Genomic DNA, 23281 nt, shown 5'->3' on the forward strand with positions numbered 1-23281 from the left:
AACACTAATTCCATTTAACACTACACATAATAATGACCGTCTTTGCTGGATTCATTGTCATCACTGAAAAATATCTAACTGGATCATATTACACTGGACCATTCAAGTAAATGTTCTTACTGTTACCTGTGTAGCCAGCGACTGCCCAGCTGACAAGATCTACAACCCTTGTGGTTCTGTAGAACAGCCAACATGTTATAGCGAGTAAGTGCTATCCCCTGTGCTAACATTCTCTCTCGTAAAACGTGCCATAAAGCTTCTTTCCACTTTTCTCTCTACTATTCATAACACGAATTGGTTTTCCATCCAACTCACTTCAAGACATTTGAAAGTTTGTCTTTCCACTTTTACATACCCTACTATAATATGTTTAAGCATCAATACATGTGGATGTGTTTGAATTACACAGCCCAAGTGAACCACACATGAACACAGTAACAGAAGGTTGCTTCTGTCCTGAGGGCACCAAACTCTTCAGCAAAGATTCCACTATCTGTGTGGACAAATGTGGTGGGTATATTATATTATTATTTTATTATCATATCATATCAAAATTATATTATAATTCTTTAAGTTGATTAATTGCTGACCCACGTGTTTGGTTTATATAGGATGTTTGGATGCTGATGGCGTTGCGCGAGAGGTGAGTGTGACTCATTCAATTTCATTTAATTTATTATACAGGAAAGGATTACAAGTAACAATGTGGTTATAGTTTAAACAGGCCTGACTCCAGTTAAAAAAAAAAGGTTTACAGTAGGTTCCTGTTCTGCAGCACATAAAGGACAATATGACATCACACTACATACACAGGGCATATCAACAAAGCAAACAGGACAAGATATAGTTTGAGGACATCAAACAGGAAAATAGACAACACTGTATAAACAATACAGAGACTATCTATACAGAGACTATGCTGTCTGTTAGTTGTGGTAAAATGGCCAGTATATAATTTTACCTCATGCTTTTGACTTCACCATTAAGTAACAATTAACATTAATATTAACAGAGAGTGTGTGTGTGTGTGTGTGACAGTTAAACGAGAGGTTTGAGTACAAGTGTCAGGACTGTGTGTGCGGGGAGGACACCCGGGCCATCACATGTAAGGTCAAGCAGTGCCCGCCACCCAGCGCCATCCTCTGCACACAGCCAGGCTTTGCCCTGGTCAACTCAACTGACCCCGCCAACCCCTGCTGCCAACAGCTGTCCTGCCGTAAGTGTCTCCCCTCTTCATGCGACAAGCGGAGTTCCCCAATGAGATCCTTGAAAAAGTTTGTAAATTTGAGAAAAGGCCTTGAAAGTCCTCGGAAATCAACATTTATAGATACCGATTATTGATAGTGCTTGAATTGATATATTTTGGGTCAGAAAAGGCAAAAGAGCAACAACAACCACACTGTGATGTTTCTATACATTGCCGTTTATCGGAGTACCTGGTTCCATTTCCTGAAAGGACACTTTTTGCTATCTGCGTTTTCTGTTTGTCCAGGATGCAACAGCTCTCTGTGTCCCACCCCTAATAAAAAGTGTGCAGTGGGCTACGAGCCAGTGCTAACGTTAACAGAGGGAGGATGCTGCCAGGACATTACCTGTGGTATACACATAAAACCCCTATTCTCCATCTCACTCTCATCCATAGACGTATAGGTCTTTACACTTACTGTGCATGTAATTGTGCTTGTTTGTACTGTTCCTAGATCCCAAGAATGTCTGCGTACATAAAGGGGCGGAATATAAGGTAATTTCACCAAGCCCATCACACTCTTTGTGTATGTAAGTTATTTAATTACTGTCCATTTAGGATTTCAAAAAGGTAAAAAAAAAAGTAATAATTTAATTTGCAGCCTATGTAGAGCAATTTAAGCTGACTGTCAACAGTGTCTTACAAAAACCTACAACTGCCACACATACAAGCTTGCTTACATGCTAACTGGTGTCTTTTGGTGATATAGTTGACAATGCTGTTCGAAGCTTTTTTGTGGGGTGTTCCAGTCTATAATACAGACCTATAGTGCATATCCTGAATGGCTAGTGGGAATAGATTGTGTTTATCTTTCCTTCACATAACCGTATACCATCAAAATAACAAAAGTGGCACATTATTGCGTTACAGTGACTCTAAGAGGTAAGGTGCAAAGCATTAACTTCATCTTGAAATTAGTTTATACAAAGGAGGCTGCTGGTTAATGAATTAGCGAAGTAAAGTGCTGCATTTGTTAATGTAAACAATTCCTTGATGTAACATTTGTCTGGTGTTTTTCTTGATCTCCAGCCTGGAGACAGCGTGCCGATGATAGCCTGTCAAGAATGCAAATGTACTACACGAAAAGATCCCCGTACATCTCTTTTACAAATCGACTGCGAGATGGTTGAGTGTAAAACAGACTGCGAACCTGTGAGAACCCTTATCACATATGTCATTAATACTATTGTTTCATTTAACTTGTGTATGTTTATCATTACAAGTGAGTTATAGTCATATATTTTTGCATACACAAAATTAAAGTCATACATACACAATATTGTATGGTATTTACTCTTTATGTCTGTCTCTAACTGTCTCTCATGCTCTTGTTTTCTCTCTCTCATTCTTCTGTTTTCTCACCATCTTACTCTCCCTCTGATAGGGCTATAACTATCATCTTGACTATGAGGCATGTTGTGGGGAGTGCATCCAGACTCACTGCTCTTTTAACGTCAGTGGAACTGCACATCTGCTGGAGGTAGGGTAATGCAGGTTTCTTTTCTTTTCAGATATACACAGAAGAAATGTTGTGTTATTGGTAGGGGATGTTCCACAGCGGCTGATCAACAACCAAGCCTATGTAACATTACACAACATGACACAGGACACAACAACAATTAGCTCAAAGCAGTCACAAATGTGCCACATGTTTTTTACCCAGGATCTGTAAAGGTCTTCCTTCATGGTACAACATGCCTCAATGCTCAACCAAAGAACCAAAACAGCAAAAAATAACATCACCAACAAAGCAACCTTTGTGAGAAGGCTTATGCTCCATTGATGTGGGTTCTAAGCAAAGCCAGTGTGAGAGAGACCTGAGAACACACACAAGTAGGCTCCAGCTACAAACTGAAATATGCATGTGGCCCTATCACCAAGCTCAGCTCTAGCTGTTTGTCTCCTGAACGCCATCCACACTGTACACCAAGACCTACTATATCATTAGACTAGAGTAAAATGGATACTCTAGTTCCTTGTAATGGTTTACTTCTCTATCAAACATAATAGAAGAAGTCCATTATCATTATTACAGTACAGTAACAGGTCTTGTTTGATATTCAATCATTCCATAACTGTTGAATAAGTTAAAAGCACTAGATGTGTGTGTGTGTTTGCTAATAAGAGCACTGAATGGTATCTGTAGCAAGTCAGTAGTTTTAAATGAAATGTTTAGATGCGGGAACATTCTCACACACACACATACACACTGTGGCCAGTATGTGTAAAACAGTCCCCTTTTCTACATCTGAACTGTGAGTGCTGGACTAACAATATCCTACCTGTACCTTTACTGTAGCGTGGTTGTTGTAAGTTGCTTTGGATAAAAGCATCAGCTAAATGACTAATTGTAAATGTGTGCGTTTGTAGCCTGGCAGCACCTGGTCATCTCCTGACAACAAATGTGTGACCTACAGCTGCACTGATGCGGGAGGCAAATTTATAGTCACCAAGTCAGACATCCAGTGTCCCCCATTCAAGGAGAGCAACTGCCAGCCAGTGAGTATTTAACACTGTATGACAGGCTTGACTTACTGGGGCCAAACAGTAAAGACACACACACACACACACACACACATGCACACACAATTTAGTTTCCACTGTATAAAACCTAACATATTTATGCTGATTTTAAAGGTAAGCACATATTTTGTACGCTTGTAGATTGCCATGTATCTTACTACATCATACAATGTTTTTCTTCCTTTCTTTCTTAGGGAACCATTCAGACTCTCTCTAATGGTTGCTGCCAAGTTTGTAAGTATGCCAGACCAAAAAAAAAAATTAAATAAAAAAATGACAACTACTGGGAGTGAGTTCCCTCTGTACGTACATAGTCTGTGTAAATGACAAACTGTGCCGGATGAGTGCTGTGTGCCCAATGCAAATAGCTCGTCTGTAAACACACACCGTGTACCCACAGGCGAGCCTAAAAACACCGGCTGCCAGGTGGAGACAGTGTTGAGGACAATCACCTACCAAGGCTGCCAGTCTCAGGATGAAGTGAAGATGTCCTACTGTGAGGGGTCCTGCAACGCTTTCAGCAAGTGAGTTTTACATATGTGGGTGGAAAGACCACTTGAATGTGCATGTGTAAAGTCAGTCTTCCACTTCCTCCTCTCAAAGATGTCAGATGCAAACACCTTTTATGACTATGTCCAAACAGTCTTCAACCTCTTCCTCTAAAAGAGGTCACATACAGTTAGAGGTAGTGCTGGCGGTATACGGGTCTTTCTGATGCACAGTCTGAATTTCCGCACTGGTGTGGAATTTCCACATACCGGCATACCTTTAAGATATAGCTTAACGTTAGGTTGGTAACGCGTGCCTACATGGCCGTGCAGTAAATCTGCTGCTCGAACATTAGCCTACTGACATCAATAAAATAAAACACTACACAAATGCAAAAACGGATAATCGTGTGAGTCGGGAGAATATCCAGTTGGTCAGTAACATTTTACGGTCAGGCTTGCGAGAGTTTAAAAGCAGGCATGATGTTGCTGTTTGTAAATGTATTGCTGTGCGATCACAGCCCCTCACTCTCTCTCCCAGCAGCCCTTCCTCACAGCTCTAGTAACGGGTGATGAACGGTCATGCAGCAGCTCCGCATAAGAGTGGACACAACACAGACCCTTAATCAGGGTGACCAGACGTCCCGAAATCCTAACACTTGTCCCGAAGCCCGAATCCTGCCCTAATTGTCCCGAAAATTATACTAGAGCAGAGTCTCGAGTAGTTATTGTCTGATTGAACATTTTAAAAACTGTTTGTGGTAGTTGAGTCGCTGCTCGTTGGCTGCAGCAGTCCCTATATGTATTAAAGTTACATAATTATATTATTAAAGAATGATAATAATTGTGTAGCCCAGGGTAGCCCTACAACCAGGACGATTGAAACGGGTGACGAATGAAACGTTCCAGTTTTCTCCGAGTGCAATGATTATAAACAGATAGACAAAACATAGAGCATGTTAACCTCCATGATATATCAGCAAAATATCTTCCTGTTATGTCCCTTTATCACAGAGTTACAGGCAATTAAGATTTTTGATGGTGAAAATTCTTCATTAGCGGTTACATTTTTTTGACTTAAAGTGTGTTTTTAATTTAAAGGTTCGACTTCATGCTTATTCAGTAGACCATTTAGTGATGTCCACAATCCCAGCCTTTCATATTGCATGCTTGTTTGCAAGGGATGCAAAACAGGCTATATATGTCTATGGCGGGACGAATGGAACAGCTGTTTCAATCGTCCCGACCTGGCAGTAAACCCATGTATTCTAAGTAAATGCACAAATATCTATGTTTATACTGTATTGCATGCAAGTGAAAAATGGAAAAGCAGTTTTAGAAAGATAATATATTTGAAATTATTAGTTAGGGGGTTGAGTTTTGCCATGTTAAGCTTTCAAAAGAACAAATGTCTTCATCAGGACATCAGTAAGCACAGAGGCAGGCACACACCACACAGTGTGTAGTAGGCCTAAAGTAATATTATCAGTAATATCTGCGTAATGTGTGTCGACTGTAAGATGAAATACAAACCTAAAGAGGGCTAGTCATGCTAAATTAACAATACCGTGATATACCGTGAAACCGTCAAAATCTTAAAAAATACCGTGATACTCATTTTTGGTCATACCGCCAAGCACTAAGTAGTACACTAGTTAGAGGCGAGCTAATGGGAGATCCTATTGAAGATGTAGTACATCTCTAAACACATACATATATTACTAAACACATGCATGCAGATGTCCCACTGCCCCTGCATCAAAAAAATGCCCCCCCACCCCCCTTCCCAACAACCACCACCACCACTCATCAGCGTGTAAAGGTACTGTAAAGGTGACTGATATTTAGCAGATGCATTTATCCAAAATGTCACTTGCAACTGTGGGTTCAGGAATCGAACCCAGGCTGACTGCTTATCAGACGGTGATGCTAACAGTGCGTCCTCATGCCCACCACTGTCACAAGTGTGTGTGTGTGTGTGTGTGTGTGTGTGTGTGTGTGTGTGTGTGCGGCGGGAGTGTTGGTCCGGATCAGGAGTTCACTGCATTCCGTTCTCTCCCTCCTCTTTCCTGCTCCACAGGTACTCTGAGCTGGAGGCCTCGATGAAGCACACCTGCACATGTTGCCGCGAGTCCAAGACAAGCAACCGTACTGTGACCCTCACCTGCCTGGATGGCAGCAAGGTGCCCTACACCTATACGCACGTGGAGCAGTGTGAGTGCAGCAACAAGCTGTGTGACGAGGGCAACACTTGGGCAGCCCGCACCCGCGGCACTGGGAGAACCACAGCGCGACGGAGGATCAGCACCGGAGTAGAAAGCCCCATAGTCAAGAGAAGCGTTTTGGACAGAGGGGGCTAGAGAGGGAGAGAGGAGAGATACGTGTGCACAATCCTGACCTTGTTCCGGCATGGCAATAATCTCTGTTGATGTTTTGTCAACCATATCACACCCAGTTCCTGACTCATCTTAGACAGGAACTGAAATTTTCTTGTCTCTTGAAAGGGCTTTGCTAGTTTATCTTATGTACTGATATATGTCTAAATGTCTTAGTAATATGCTTATGTTCTGCTTATTAATTAAACTGCAATTTAAAAATATATATTTCTGTGTGTGTGTATTTTTTGTTTGTTGTTGTATTCTATTTTCTTAAAAGTTGAAACTGAAGTGGACAAATTTCAATGAACAGGCCTTTCAAATTAACAGAATGTACATGCTGTAGAGTGAGATTCTATGATGCATGTTATTAGATGTGAGGGTGTGGATTTTGGGAGCATCCCTGGCAGGCATTGTGGTTTTGAAAGACAGTATGATAATCCCATGCCTACAAAAAAGGACCTAGTTTAATATTACTTTTTGCCCATCGGTTCATTAAAATCAGGACATTTTCATAACACACAACTTTTTGAATGAAAAAAGATGGTTCCCCCTCAGTGTCCTTTTAAACTTCCCTGTTCATATCAATTTGATTCCACTCAAAGTTTATTTACCTAGCACCATGACAAATGACAAATGTCCCAAGGCGCTTTGCAGAGCCCGCCTCTTGAGTAATGAGTGACGCGAAGATGCCAGATCCCATCTCTAACTACACCCTCAGTTTAAACAGCCAAAGCAAACTGGCTGTCTTTAAGAGTCCCATGGAGGCCCTCTCAGCCTCATCTTACCACATGTCTCCTGACACCGTGGGCACGGGAAATATGGCGCTCTCCTGGGTGCTACAACTGACTGTGGCCTTGGCATTCCTGGCACAGCCATCTGCATCTATATCAGGTTTTTATATTTTTTATTGATTTGTCATCAATAAAATGTGTAGATTTTTATTTCGTATTGATTGATTGATTTATTAATCAAATGTATGACAGTTAGATATCAGTGTAGTCACAGTTTGGAGCTTGAATCTAATAAGGGTATCACATAATTTGGATTCTTGTAATACTATGATCTGCATGAAATTTACAATATGATCATGGTAAAATGTTACTTGACAAAATACCAAAATATTATATAATATAATATATCAGACCTGTGTAAACTTTTGTGCCCACTAGCTATACTAGGTATACCCACATACCATTTTAGTGCTTTGAAAATTACTGAAAATCGTAACCTTCCTTTGTTTTACCCTTAATATATTCATGCTCATTGTATGTGGAGAACTCAAATATTGGCGTAACATTAATACAATAGTGTATACATAGAAGTTTTTAATAAAGTTTTTTTTTTATTGAAAATTGAATTTAAAGAAAACAATAAAGATAGATACCAAATGGATACGAAAACAAGTGTACAGAAGGGCCAGATGTACGCTTTTGCGCCCACTTCAGGCATATTTGTTTCGCAATGTGTGCATAAAAAATCGCAAAGTATGTATAAACAGGCTGCACTGAACTAAAATCGCAGACTGCCTGTCGAGAGCTGAGAATGTGAAATTGCACTTTTCGGTTTCATGCAAGTATAGGAGGGTCAGGGGAAAGTGGGAGTTTTGTGCAAAAAGGTGGGAGGAGAAGCATAAAATGCAGCTAGGTATTCCCCTGTATGTACGGAAACTGTGTGTGAAAGCGCACGTCTATTTTTCGCCGAAATATTTCCGCCAAAAGCAGGTGTTAAGTTAAGTTAAGTTGGGGGCAGCCGTGGCCTACTGGTTAGCGCTTTGGACTTGTAACCGGAGGGTTGCCGGTTTGAAATGCTCACTGCGTCGGGATTAGTGTGTGCTTCACCTCACTGCTGAGTGTGTTTCACTAATTCACGGATTGGGATAAATGCAGAGACCAAATTTCCCTTACGGGATCAAAAGAGTATATATATACTTATATACTTACTAATACTTAATCCAAATTGTGATTAAATGTGTCAATAAGACAAACTTTCAAAGACAACAGAATCACTATTTAGAGCACCAGTTTTGAATCTTTGTACTATATCAAAAGCAACCCATCTTTCGTTTGCCGGTCGAATGTCTTTCACATCATCCACTTAAACTTTCCTACTTTACCAATCTTCCATAGCCTACATGCACAAGTAGTTTGAGTAGAACTACTGCTCTTCATTATATTTTTGCTTTTTGACATCATGTATTGTATTTCATACTATTGTATAATCACTGTATCATCATACTATTCTATAATCATATTATTGTATAATCACTAGTGTTGTCATCAGTTAACTTCATTCAACTGCGCTTGTGATTGAAGTAGCCTATGTCTTCAGTTGTTAAAGGAATTATCCGGAGTAAAATGCACTTTAGATCAGTTTACGGATGATTGGGAGTACATACGTTGAGTTGACATCAAAATCATGTCATTCGGATGTGTTTTGAGAAAGTTTGATTTGACCGTTTTTAGTCAAAAATCGTTAGCCTGGAAGTGACCAGGGCAAATCATTTCGCCGCTACAAAAACGCTATTTTTATACCTCTTCTACAGTTCCAAACAACATTACACTTACGTGGTAGTGAGTAGAGGGTCCCTAAAGCCAAACCGAAGTATCCCGAGGTCTTTATGTGGTCGGACAGAGAGTCCAGAATGAATTTCATCAAGCCAGTACCTTTCCGGAAATGTTGCTGCTGCTGCAGTTGGCGTCTTTAGGGGAAAGTCCGTAGGAGTCGATTGCCGAGTGTGGATTAACACGCTCTGGAAATTCACAATTTCATTTCGACATAGTCCAGTATTTCTTTCGAAATTGAAATGAAGTTGTATGGACTATTTTTTTTTTTTTTTTTTTTTAAACGGCGACGAAATTGTGAATTTCCAGAGCGTGTTACTCTACACTCGGCAATCGACTCCTACGGACTTTCCCTTAAAGACGCCAGCTGCAGCAGCAGCAACATTTCCGGAACGGTACTGGCTTGATGAAATTCATTCTGGACTCTCTGTCCGACCACATAAAGACCTCGGGATACTTCGGTTTGGCTTTAGGGACCCTCTACTCACTACCACGTAAGTGTAATGTTGTTTGGAACTGTAGAAGAGGTATAAAAATAGCGTTTTGTAGCGGCAAATTGATTTGCCCTGGTCACTTCCAGGCTAACGAGTTTTGACTAAAAACGGTAAAATCAAACTTTCTCAAAACACATCCGAATGACATGATTTTGATGTCAACTCAACGTATGTACTCCCAATCATCCGTAAATTGATCTAAAGTGCATTTTACTCCGGATAATTCCTTTAACATTCGCAAATTGCAGTAGGGGGCGGAGACTCTCCGGAGAAAGTCGCTGATTACCCGATGAACTGCTGGTTTGATAAATACTGTACCACGTTAACTGAAGTGTCACAGCGTGTGGTTTCTGCGGGTTGGCCATGGCGCTGATAACGCTACGTTTGCAAATGTACGTAGGCCTACATCTGACCGTCAGTGTTGTTCTTTTTTTTATTATTTTTCAAATCTAGAGCTTTATAGAAAATCAAAAAGCATGTCAACTTTTAATGATTCAGCCATACCGAGAACATATTTCATCATAGGCTACACAATTTAGACTGGCTATGAATAATACTTTTCATAATATTAATACCCAAATATTGCTTCCCCGATAATGTTTTTCATGCTTTATAGCTAAAGTGATATCAAGAGTTGAATAATATGAAGACAAAGTATTAAGTATAAAGTACAGCCCTTGGTTTTGGGAGTCCATTCCTGTTATAGACAAGGTTTGAACAAAACCTGAGATGGTGCAGCAACATCCTTAGTGCCCAATGTATTCCTCAGCCAAATTGAATGAAATAAAAAAAAAATGGCATGGATGAAATTAGGATGAATAACATTATTAAAATGGCATCTTAAAGGTACATTTAAAGTACACTGTCTGGTTTAACACACAGGCGTGAGTCCTGCTCACAATGGCGAAGTGTGCAGCACGTGGGGTAATTTCCACTTCAAGACCTTTGATGGAGATTTCTTCCAGCTGCCATTCATCTGTAATTACAAGCTATTGTATCTATGTGAGGACCCCAGCAACCTCAACATCCAGTTCAGGAGGGTCTTGCAGAATGGCGAACCCACAATCACAGCTCTCTCCATGACGCTGCAGGGAGACGTTATACAATTCTCCCCTGACTCAGTCTTCGTAGATAAAAAGAAGTGAGTAGCCTTCATATGTATGATATATGATATATAATGTGATAAATTACACATGACATGATATTAATGGAGTGAGAAGTCCACACATAGTAGATTGATATGAAATTATATATATATATATATATATACATATTATACTGGTGGTGCTTGCTATCAATATGAGGTGACATTTCTGTGATGTGTTACTGTGTCAACATGGTCCTAATGAACATCAACATGGTAATCTGATCTAAGAGTGCCAAGGGAGTGTGTTTAATTGCTAAGGGCATAGCTACATCATATACAATGTGAAACATTTTTCATTTTTCCTCTTTCATAATCTCAGCATTTTAAAATGCACCCAATATTTCTTCATAGGGTCAATCTACCTTTCTCTGCCTATGGACTCCGTATTGAAAAGACAGAGTCCTACCTGAAGGTCACAGCCAAATTTGGAGTGGTTCTCACCTGGAAGAAAGATGACTCTCTCTCGGTGAGTAATTGCATTTTGTTGTCTTTGTACTTGTACTCTGCACAATGACAATAAAGTTGAATCTAATCTAATTTAATCTAAGATTTCAAGAAAAAAAAAACACTTGGACACTTGCCTGATGGAAAATGCATCCAAATGTAGCTGAGAGTGGCAGTAATAGTATTGAAGTGTCATGTTTACCAGTGGTAGAATGCCATGAACAATAGATTTTCACTTACTTTCCTCAAGACAAACTTCTATTGTGGTACATTTGAAGGGATACAATGGCCTTTTGGCCTCCACCGTCAACTGCAAGGCAGCGCTGCTTTGAAGGTGCTAGGGTTAGGATTAGGGTCCGGGTTAGGCAAGGCAGCACTGCTTGGAAGGTGCTAGGGTTAGGATTAGGGTCCAGGTTAGGCAAGGCAGCGCTGCCTTGAAGTTCTGTCTCTGTTTAAGAGTCATTGGGGTGCTAAAACGTAAGCCAGATGGTAATAACATGAATTCTCCATACAGACGGTGAGTGGTGTCCTTGCAAATAGACATGGCTTTTTTAAAAATCTGTTTGTTAAAATTGTCAGTAAGGCTACTGAACTTCATACCCACTATCTTGCTGGCCACATTCACAATTTTTGAAAGCACATTTGTATCCTTGGTAGCAAGGTTGCCATACTAGCAGATGATAGAAAATGTCAGGACAGACTCAATAAAAGTTTTAGAACAAGAACAATATTAATGTTTTGTCCACCTGAAATTTGGTAGGTTTTGGTAGGTCAAGGTGCCCAAATATTTGTAACGTGGCACCATGTCTATGTCCTACCCTTGATAGCACTACTACAGGGTGCATTGGGAAGACGTCTAAAATCAATGGACATATCTCAGTCTTTGTAATGTTTAGATGAAGGAAGGCATTCTCACACCAGGCAACAAAATCATAAATCACTGGACCATGGTCATTTTCATGTGCACTGAGATGGCTGACAATAACCCTAGTCATCTGCAAACTTGATAATCTGCCTATTGTCATGATGGCTGCTACAGTCGATGGTGTATAGGATGTAGGATGTAACAGTGGAGACCGGACACATCCCTGTGGGGATCCAGTGGATGATGTTAACTCCCTGGAAAGCTCACTGTTCACAGTCACCCTCTGACGTCTCTGAGTGAGAAAATCCAGTATTCAGCCTACCAAGCTCAGATCAAGGTTAAAATGACTGAGTAGTTCCTCAACTAGCAGATGAGGTTGTATAGTGTTGAAGGCAGATGAGAAATCAACAAAGATGATTCTCACTCCCCTCTAAATGCTTATATAAGAGGTTGAGTAGGGTGATAGTGGCATATTGTACCCCCCTCTTGGTTCTGTAGGCAAACTGAAATGGATCTAAAAGGAGTTCTGTCTTGGCTAGAAGCTCTACTTTTATACGTTTTTCTAAGGATTTCATGACCAAGGAGGTCAGGGCAACAGGCACCACTGGACTCCTTTCCACTTTCCCAGTCAGCCTTCCCTGGGTAAATTTATGGGAGTTGAAAGAGTGCAGTGCACAATACAAGCACATATCAAAAGTGAACAGAACATAGCTTCAGAGGAGTCAGCATGCTCTGAGTACCTTTCCTGTAGCCTGGGTGAACCCAGACGAACCTGTTAGCAAACTTGAGTTTGCTCTGTAGGTCCGTCTGGAAAGGATCCCATTGATGCCTGTTTCTGAATCACCAAAAAACCCAGGATCTTACCACAATCGCTTATCCAGCATGGGACGAGCTTTGTTGACAGATAGAGCAGTGCATTCAACACATCCAATGGCTGCGCTGATGGCGACAGGGTTAAACGAAATATGTATTTTCCTTGAAATTTACTGAACAACTGCATTTAAACTGGTACACTATGCAAGATTTTCACCTTTACGAAGGCAAATGGATGGTAAAGGAACTTGTAATAGGCGAATCGTTCACCTAGCATAGCTATACAGCATAGACGTAGCGAGTCCTTACCGAGAAAACCAGCCATGCAACTTCCAAGAGCAGTGCCCCAAATCTCGTGTGAATCGTAAAACATTACATTGTTAGTAGATATAGCTCTTTGGAGATTTTGCCCGTTGTTAATCCTTCACTTTCATAACAAAAGCATTTGCAATGTGTACAGGGGGGATACGTTGCGAGAAGTTTGCTATTTACAATAGCAGAGTAACATATAAATACATTGCGACTTTAAAGGGAGCTCGACAGTCACCAAACAGTGAGGTAGGCTATGTTTGTTAAAGGTATGGCTTTATTACATGTGAGTCTTTTTTAAATAAATGATCCTTATTAAAGGGAAACTTGGCAAAATTAGCTATATTTTCCCCTCTGCTGAAGATGTGAAGTTGTGCATAATGCTATATCCAACTGTGGAAAAAGGCAACCGACTTTATGGTTCAGCCAATCAGGACGCAGGGCGGGAGTTTCATAGATGTGACATAGTGGAGAAGCGACCGTGAGACTGTTATCAGCGTCACGGGTTGGCTTCGATGTGAGTGGTTGAAGTAGCACGTCAATAGATGATGGACAAGTGGCTTATTCAATCATATGCAAGCATTTTTTGATTAGGCCGATTTAATGGATCGGTTCCAGATGGATGAGTGGAGCTAGGCGGAGCGAAATTCATCTGGCGAGGGTCAGGTTAAAGGAACACGCCACCCAATGTCAGTAGTAATTATGTTCTTACCTTAACTTTCACGAGTTGAGTCACGTGCACTCAAACGCTCTGCTGCGCGGCTGGACTGTGTTAGCATGTTGCTATGCTAGCGGGCTTTGCCGTAACTAGCCGTAGAAGTAATCAAAAACATCCACGTTTTCCTGACTTAAATACAGTTGCACGAGTAGTTGATAGAAATGTCTATGGCCACGCAACATGAAACGTGGCGATTTTCCAAGCGAATAAACAGGAGAACTACATTGCTACTTGTAAAGCAATTTACAAAAGATTCACTGAACAAAAATGCTGATGTGGTACATGAAAATTTAGCTAAAAATGTGGAGAATGCAATGCAATCAAGCATTTTGGACGATATATTGTCACAAGCTGGCAGAATAGGCAACAGGCCGATGTGCGTTTTATTTGGAGACTGTTTTGCGAGACAGAGACTGAGTTTGCTGCTGATATTCTAGGGATAGGCTACAACATAGCCAATGTACGACTTTAGCCTTTTTTTTTATATATTTGCTGCATTGGATCAGTCTTTCTAGAACAGGCAAGGGCTTTCTAGCCTCACGTCAGCAGCGCTGCACCACCCATATAGCCTACATTAAAACAACCAGCGGATGGTGGGCGGGTACGGTTTTGAAAATTGGTCAAAAAACTTTGGTGCTGATGGATGATAAGTTTTGCTATGCAGTTATGGTTGAAATAATAGCCCATCAGCGCATCTCTAGTGTGTGTGCCTCTCTCTCGCTCAGAGGGGAGGGAGAGGCTGAAGGTCGATTCAGCATGGATTCTAAGGCCTAGTCCACACGTACCAAACCGATCTTTTTTTCCTCCGTCTTCCCTGGAACCGTATCAAGAATATTTGCGTCCAAACGGATCCATCTCAACACGACTCAACACGTTACATTACATTACATTACATTACATTACATTACATTTGGCTGACGCTTTTTTAACCAAAGCGACTAACAACATGGTAAACAGTAAGTTTTAGAACAATTCTCACAATTTTAGGACAGTTTAAAAAAAACACATTAGAGTACAGTAAGAATAAGTGCGTCGGTGAGTGCTGTATTTTAACAGTTACTTGTCAGTTTAACGGCTGGTGAGTGCTAGGATCAGTAAGACTTGTTGTAAGTGTTGCTATGAGAGTAGATGTTCTCTAAAGAGCTGGGTCTTCAGGAGTTTTTTGAAAGTGGAAAAGGATGTCCCTGCCCTTGTAGGAACTGGCAGTGTGTTCCACCAACGAGGAACAACAGATGAGAAAAGTTTGGATTGGCTTGAGCGTACCGGTGGTAGAGCTAGACGTCGTTCGTCAGAGGAGCGCAGCGGTCTGGAGGTAGTGTAAGTCTGTATGAGGGCATTCAAGTAGGTGGGAGCAGAACCGGAGACTACTTTGTAGGCAAGCGTTAGAGCCTTGAATTTGATGCGGGCCGCCATAGGTAGCCAGTGTAGCTGGATGAGCAGCGGGGTAACATGTGCCCTTTTGGGTTGGTTGTAGACCAGGCGCGCCGCCGCGTTCTGGATCATCTGAAGTGGTTTCACTGCGCAGGCTGGGAGACCTGTCAGGAGAGCATTGCAGTAGTCGAGTCGTGAGATGACTATTGCCTGAACCAGAAGTTGGGTAGCATCTTGAGTCAAGTAAGTCCTGATTTTCCGTATGTTGTAGAGTGCGAAACGGCATGACCGGGCGACTGAGGCAACATGATCTGAGAAGTTTAGTTGGTTGTCGAGAACAACTCCTAGATTTCTTGCAGTCCTGGTCGGTGAAACAGACAGGGAGTCAAATTTGATGTTGATGTCGTGGTGTATGGTAGGTTTAGCTGGGATGACCAGCAGTTCAGTCTTTGAGAGGTTCAGCTGGAGGTGGTGTGCCTTCATCCATGTAGCTATGTCTGAAAGGCAATCTGAGATCCGTGCTGAAACCAGGGGGTCGTCAGGTGGAAAGGACAGATAGAGCTGTGTGTCGTCTGCATAGCAGTGGTATGAGAAGCCGTGCGAACGGATAATCTGTCCCAAGGAGGTGGTGTAGATGGCAAAGAGGAGGGGGCCCAGCACTGAGCCCTGGGGGACCCCTGTGGTGAGATGGTGAGGTGCAGATAGCTGACCAAGCCATGATACGTTAAACGAGCGTCCTGTGTGGTAGGATTCAAACCAGGAGAGAGCAGCTCCGGAGATTCCCATGTCAGTGAGTATAGAGAGAAGGATACGGTGATTAACCGTGTCAAAGGCAGCCGATAAGTCAAGCAGAATGAGTACTGATGATTGAGCGGTCGCCCTGGCTTCTTTTAAGGCTTCTGTTACAGACAGCAGAGCCGTTTCGGTAGAGTGGCCGCTTTTGAACCCAGACTGATTTGGATCCAGAAGGTTGTTCTGTGAAAGGAAGTCAGAGACCTGTTTGGAGACTGCTCGTTCAATGCCTTTGGATAGGAAAGGCAGTAGTGAGACAGGGCGGTAGTTCTCGACTTGAGCAGGGTTGAGAGAAGCTTTCTTAAGTAACGGTGTTACCCGGGCCATTTTGAACGCTGTTGGAAATGTGCCGGAGGTTAGCGAGGCATTGATCACATGTGTGATAGCTGGAGCGATGGTCGGGCTGATGGACTGAAGTAGGTTCGTAGGTATAGGGTCCAGCGAGCATGTGGTAGGACGGCTGCATGTCAGGAGTCTGGACACTTCACTCTCGGAGAGAGGCGTGAATGCTGAAAAAGATGTTCCAGCAGTCCCTAGAGGTTGTAGGAGTGCGGTATCTGAGTCAGATGCGTTGAGTGGGCATGTAGAGAATTGACTGCTGATTGCCGCCACTTTGTTTGTAAAAAATGAGGCGAGGGTATCTGCAGTAAGGCTGGATGGAGGAGGAGGCAGCTGAGGGTTGAGTAGCGATTTGAAGGTTGAGAAAAGTTTTCGAGTGTCTGTAGCGCTGTTGATTTTGTCATTGTAGAAAGCAGTCTTAGCAGCAGTGATGCTGGCTGAGAAGGAGGTCAGGAGTGTCTGGTAGTTTTTGAGGTCGTCAGCTAGTTTGGATTTGTGCCATTTCCTCTCCGCGGCTCTGAGTTTGGTGCGCTGCGATCGGAGGGTATCATTTAGCCATGGATGAGAATGTTTGGATCGAGCTGGCCTTGTGGTAAGAGGGCACAGCTCGTCTAGACACGAGGTCAGTGTGGAGCAGAGCGAGTCAGTGGCTTCATTAACCTCCAGAGAGGAGAAGGTGTTGAGTGGAGGTAGACCGGAGGCAACCACAGAGGAGAAGTGCGTTGGAGACGGGTTCCGGATGTTGCGGCGGAACGTGACCATCGGCTGAGGAGCCGGAGGCTGTTCTGTCAGGCTGACGTTGAACTGGATGAAGAAGTGGTCAGAAAGATGGAGAGGCGTCACCATGAGGGTGTCTGTGCTGCAGTTCCGAGTGAAAATCAAGTCAAGCTCTTTGCCAGCTTTGTGAGTCGGTGGGCTTTGAACCAGTTTGAGGTCAAAGGAGTGGACCAGGGCCAAAAAGGGCGTTACTTCATACCCCAGGCCTATAGGTGGCACTGTGTCTTTACAGAAATTCACCAAAACTTGCGCTTTAAAAACAGACAGAATAGGCTACGGCGAAATGGCTAGTGCAAGGAAACCAGAATTGTTTGTGTGGACTGATGGTGAACTGTCAACTGTAGCCAACTGTAAAACTAATAAACTTTATTTTACGGTTTGTGAAGGGTGCAGTCCCGTCCTTTATTTGGCTAACGCAGGTAGGCCTACTAATCACCTTTACTTTCTTTGGTTGTAGGATAGTCCGTGATTCACATTAGTTTTGGCTATCACCGCAATTAGGCTACTAAACGCAAGGCTTACCCAAGTTCTAGGCTATTCTGTCGCCACATTTATAATATTGCTATAAAACCTTCGTTAGTAACAGTCAATACTTTTGCCTGCATCAAATCGTGCATTCGCATTCAGTGTGCTACCATCGGCTTAACGTGAGTTCTAAGCGTCTTTGTATGCTTATATCTGATTTCACTCGACTGTGAATGCATGTATATATGTTGTAAGACATGTAAAATAAATGAATGACACTGGCACTACGCACAAATTAATGTAGCCTAAACTTACACCGCACTTTCCTAATAACTTAAGTTCTCTCGCGTCACTGACAGTAGCTAGAATGCATAAAAAAACACCGGGAAAAACAGTGTTCAGTCCACCAAGTCATAAGCTATCGGCGCTGCGCAGCATCAGTTGTGATATTTATCTTAACGGAGTGTAATCGTAGGTAATGTCATGTATGAAAACTAGTATTGTTAGGCAATACTATAAGTGCAAGTCCAGGGCAGCTGAGGTGTGGCGATGACATCATCGATATGCAAGCAGGATGTGCGGTTTCACTGTCTAAACAAACTCAAACGGGCTACGGTTTCAGATTTCTCCACTCTGGGACCAGGTTTCAGAAAAGTGCGGTTTCGGGCAGTGCGTTTACAGGATTCGTTTGGACGCTCGGCCAAGACGAAGCAAAACCTCTGCGTTTAACCTAAAAAGCGTCTCCGTGTGGACAAGCCCTAAACTCTGTGGTGGATAGGATCTACAATTAGGTGTTAACAATACTACTACGCTAGGTCGAAGTACTCCCAAGTGCTATTGCGCCACACATTGTAGTTCTCCTGTTTATTCGCTTGGAAAATCGCCACGTTTCATGTTGCGTGGCCGTAGACATTTCTATCAACTACTCGTGCAACTGTATTTAAGTCGGGAAAACGTGGATGTTTTTGATTACTTCTACGGCTAGTTACGGCAAAGCCCGCTAGCATAGCAACATGCTAACACAGTCCAGCCGCGCACCAGAGCGTTTGAGTGCACGTACCGACACGGGAGAGGTATGACTCAACTTGTGAAAGTTAAGGTAAGAACATATATTACTACTGACATTGGGTGGCGTGTTACTTTAAGGCCTATAGTCCCAAAGTTGTAAGGTTGGTTTTCCGCCTGCACGCTAGGGGGAGCAGGGAAAATTCACCATTTTCATCGGAGCAGGTCATTTAACCATCCAAATGATTTCTAAACGGGTTTATTAAGTTGAAATAGTTGGCAAGTTACCCTTTAAGAAAATGTAATGTGCAATTGCCATGCCTTATTTATACCTAAGGTAGGTCAATGGTATAAACGCATCTAAGTAAATAAATGTGGTAATGCTTAAGTGGGTTCTTCACACAAATTCCTTTGACACATCATAATACTATCTCTGTAGTGTCACATTAAGTGACCAAACAATCCATGGGAATCTTCTCTGTTGACTTTTTAAATGGTTTCTATTTGTTGAATTTTAAAACAATTATTTGGTTTCTATTTGTTGATAACATTAAAACCAAATATTGCTCACCTTCATACACATTTGCATTGGAATTAATTATATGTAATGTACAAACAAAAGGGACTTCAATGTTGACTCCTGTAGAGTACATATTTGCTTAGATTCCACACCTTTGTGTGTAAGGCGGTGACCTGAGCAGGTTGTGGGTCATTCATGATTAAACTTGCATCTATTTAACCCATTTGTTAATTTATAGATGTTTATGGTCATTCAGCATGTTTTCATGCCGGGAATAAACCGTTTTGAATCAGTTTATTGCCCAAATTCCGTTTATTTGAATATTCCGTTAAACCTGTTTACAAGCAAGTAGAATGTCACATTTTGAGCATATTCCTGTTTACAGTAGTAGCAATCAACATTATTCCGAATAAGTCAGCGACGCAGCCTACAAATAAGCTCCCAACTTCATGACGTAAATCTCCCTGCTTGTGGAATTCCCTCTTTTGGCTGCATTATAGGCTACAATGTCTTCAGGGTTTTCCACCTGTATTGTTCAGGCGTACGTTGATAGCCAGCCTCGTTAAGTTATTTTTACAAATCTTTTTAAAAACGTCGCTATTACAACATTTTCTCCCATTGATGAACTCCATGACATTTGCATGATTGCAAGACATATGTTTGTCTCCTCTTTCCAAAAGTGTGTGCGTTGTTTCGCCATGATTAGGAAAGTGTGTGAGACAATTGGTTCATTTTATCCTAATTCTGTGTAAATTGAGCATGGGCAGGCCTACAACACTCTTCCTTCTGGGAGCATATTCCGTTTAAGGTGTTTTCATGACCCAATATTCCGTTTAAAACAGGCATATGCTAGGGCAGTGGTTTTCAAAGTCGGGGCCGCGAGGGGGTGCCAGGGGGGCCTCAGCAAGTTGGAAAGAAAAATAAAAGCAACAAATAAATACATTTGAATTTTTTTTAAATATACCCATTACTATGAGGGTTGTTATACAATGCTATTATAATAATTTGTCGCATATCTGAACATTATTTTCCATGATAATGACTGGGAATAATAGTAGAGTAATAGCTCTCATATAGCAGAAAGCACCAAATGTAATTTTACACACTGTATGCTCCATCACAAAGTGCTTGTGGCTAAAATAATTATTAGGATTAGCTTAATGTATTTTTAAATTTGCCGTAGTATTGTCGATGGGTTTAATAATACATCAAGGGGTCCTTGGCCAGAACCTAGTGGTATTTGGGGGGCCTTGTCAAGGAAAAGTTTGGGAACCCCTGTGCTAGGGCAGTGATTTTCAACCTTTTTTGTGCCATGGCACACTTTTGACACTTCAAATGTCCCACGGCACAATAACATCCTGTGTGAAGGAAAAATAAACATACCATAGCCTAAAACTTCAAATAATACACAGATATAGCCTTATTATGGCTTCTATGCAAGACCTGCTCAATAAAACAAGCGCCCTCTGTTTCATTTGTAGGTGACTATATCTAATTTAATTGTTGTTATGAACTGGATATGTGATAATTCTGTGAATACTGGATATGGGGCCCCCGTTGTACAATGCCTGCATACCACAAATAGTGCAATCATACAACCAATGAGAGCATGTGGTTATAAATTCTTTGATGCAACAGTTGCTTTTCTGGACCAGTGAATGACATTTGGGTCATTTTCTGCGGCACACCTGATGATCTCTCACGGCACACTAGTGTGCCCCGACATGGTGGTTGAAAAAAACACTGTGCTAGGGTGTGCAAATGGTTTATTAGAAGTGTTGGGGAAGTTACTTTTAAAAAGTATGAAACAATATCAAATAACATAGCCTCAATACATCTTAGGGGATATAGGTCAAGTCAAGTCAAGTCATATTTATTTATATAGCACACTTAAACGCAATGTTATTGACCCAAGGTGCTCAGAAATAAAATAAACAGTAATAAAAACAAAAAAATAAAGACATAAATGACAAAAAATAAAAATAAATAAATGAAAATACAAAATAATAATAATAATAAACAGATTATGATTGTAGATAAAAATAAACATATGGTTACTGAAACTACATTGACTTTCCAACTCACAACAAAGGCCATATTTTAGATCTGTTCTGGTATAACACCTACCAATTTCAGTACTGCTGAATTACCCATATCAGACCACAAAGTTGTACTATTTGACACCTATCTGTCCATCAGGAAATCCAAAGTTCAGCGTGTCATGTCATATCGCAACATAAAAAAGGTAGTGCCAGAGGAACTTACTTCACTAGTTACCGCCTATCCGCCCTTCTGCCCTTCTCCCAATGCTTCAGTAGTGGATCTGGCAATTACAACAACTGCATGTCTGCAGCACTCAACAGTCTTGTCCCCTTAAAGACACGGACCATTTCGTTTGTGCACTCCGCACCTTGGTTCACTCCTGAACTACGCCAAATGAAGTCAATGGGTCGGCGCCTGAAGCGACTATCAAAAAAGACTGGTCTTGCTGTCCACCAAGGGATGTACTCGGAGCACATTCTTCAGTACAAAAAAGCACTCTCTGCTGCAAAGAACTCATACTATGCAAGGATCATCAATGAGGGAGAAGAAAACACCAGGGCTCTCTTTTCCACTGTGAATGGCCTCCTCAAGCCACCTGATAGTACCATCTATCAGAATGCATCTGTTGAACGCTGCTCAGCCTTCTTGAACTTTTTTCACACAAAAATTGAGGTAATCCATCAGCAATTGGAGTGTTCAATTACTAAGCTGAAACAACCATGCTCCTTGATTGACTTGGGCTCACCTACAATAACTCAGTGAATTCAGTCTCCCTGCTAAAAGTTACATCTCAGGTCTCATCACCAAGTGCAACTCCTCCACCCGTCAGTTGGACCCTGTTCCGACAAGCCTGGTCAAGATGTGCCTACCATCCATCATCCCAATGATAACATCAATAATTAACACCTCGCTCATCACTGGTCAAATCCCTCCTTCATTGAAGACTGCTATTGTCAAACCAACCCTGAAAAAATCTGGGCTGAACCATGATGACCTCAACAACTACCGACCCATCTCCAATTTACCATTCATTTCAAAAATTATGGAGAGGGTGGTGGCATCTCAACTCCAGGATCATTTGAAGGACAATGATCTGTTTGAGCCATTTCAGTCTGGATTTCGACCAAAGCACAGCACAGAGACTTGGTGAAGGTAACAAATGACCTCCTCTGCAGAGCTGATGCTGGACTCATTTCCATCCTAATCCTCCTTGACCTGAGTGCAGCTTTTGACACCATATCCCATCAGCTGCTTCTGGAGCATCTTACCAGCATTGGAGTGCATAGTAGTTGGTCATACCTGTCAACATTTAGCTTTCCAAAAACAGGAGATTTTTTTTCGGCGGGGGGGTCAGTGTTTATAGTTTATACCAGATCTGTGTTTGCATATTTAATACGTTTCATACACGTGTTTCAACACTGCATTTTTAATGCTTTTACCTTACCATTACCTTACGCATGCCAGGTATGTATCCACCAGCTGCCTGCCTGCAACCTACTTCCAAAACTCCAAAGCTGCTTGCTGTCAGATTTGGTTCCGAGGGCACAAATTCAGTGTATCAACAACACTCAATAACAGTTTATGTGTTAATCAATTAAATTCTCAACAATTTCACAACAGCTAGTTCTGGAGTAGGCCATTCAACTAGCCCGCTTGCTTACGACGAGACTCAGGCTGCGCAGTCGGCACCCGCTTCCTAATTTGGGTTTAGGGTTGCCAGGTTTTAGCCTATGACAAAACGGTTGAAATTGAAACTAAGTGATCGTGTATGTGTAGGGTGTATTTCATACACAATCTGGCAACCTGAATGGATCAATGATTTTAAAATGAAGTTTGATGGCCATGCGAATTACGGGAGTATTCCGGGAGAAATAACAAAACGGGAGGGTGCTGGGAGATGACCTTGAAATACGGTAGAAACCCGGGAAAAACGGGAGTGTTGACAGGTGTGTAGTTGGTTAATGAGCATTTTCATCTTGGGAT

At 41.8% G+C, this 23281-nt stretch overlaps 2 protein-coding genes across 4 annotated transcripts in view; both read left to right on the forward strand.

Moving 5' to 3' along the window:
- Window positions 1-6858, forward strand: part of LOC121724223 (mucin-2-like) — a 40429-nt gene extending 33571 nt beyond the window's left edge. Inside the window, exons 35-46 of one of the 2 annotated variants that reach the window (XM_042110620.1) lie at window positions 135-204; window positions 410-510; window positions 612-643; window positions 1039-1216; window positions 1493-1597; window positions 1701-1741; window positions 2276-2398; window positions 2631-2726; window positions 3617-3745; window positions 3964-4003; window positions 4170-4293; window positions 6338-6858. In XM_042110620.1, the coding sequence (XP_041966554.1) occupies window positions 135-204; window positions 410-510; window positions 612-643; window positions 1039-1216; window positions 1493-1597; window positions 1701-1741; window positions 2276-2398; window positions 2631-2726; window positions 3617-3745; window positions 3964-4003; window positions 4170-4293; window positions 6338-6617 (1319 nt within the window). In that variant the 3' untranslated portion in view covers window positions 6618-6858. Of the gene's footprint in view, window positions 1-134; window positions 205-409; window positions 511-611; window positions 644-1038; window positions 1217-1492; window positions 1598-1700; window positions 1742-2275; window positions 2399-2630; window positions 2727-2909; window positions 3080-3616; window positions 3746-3963; window positions 4004-4169; window positions 4294-6337 lie in introns of those variants that run through there. The other variant, XR_006035165.1, reaches the window with a different exon arrangement.
- A 565-nt stretch (window positions 6859-7423) lies between these two features.
- Window positions 7424-23281, forward strand: part of LOC121724224 (mucin-2-like) — a 59586-nt gene continuing 43728 nt past the window's right edge. For both annotated transcript variants that reach the window (XM_042110621.1, XM_042110622.1), the window contains exons 1-3: window positions 7424-7526; window positions 10573-10831; window positions 11189-11303. In XM_042110621.1, the coding sequence (XP_041966555.1) occupies window positions 7424-7526; window positions 10573-10831; window positions 11189-11303 (477 nt within the window). The remainder of the gene's footprint in view (window positions 7527-10572; window positions 10832-11188; window positions 11304-23281) is intronic.

The sequence above is a fragment of the Alosa sapidissima genome, chromosome 11 (assembly GCF_018492685.1).
Source record: "Alosa sapidissima isolate fAloSap1 chromosome 11, fAloSap1.pri, whole genome shotgun sequence".
NCBI classification, from domain to species: Eukaryota; Metazoa; Chordata; class Actinopteri; order Clupeiformes; family Clupeidae; genus Alosa; species Alosa sapidissima.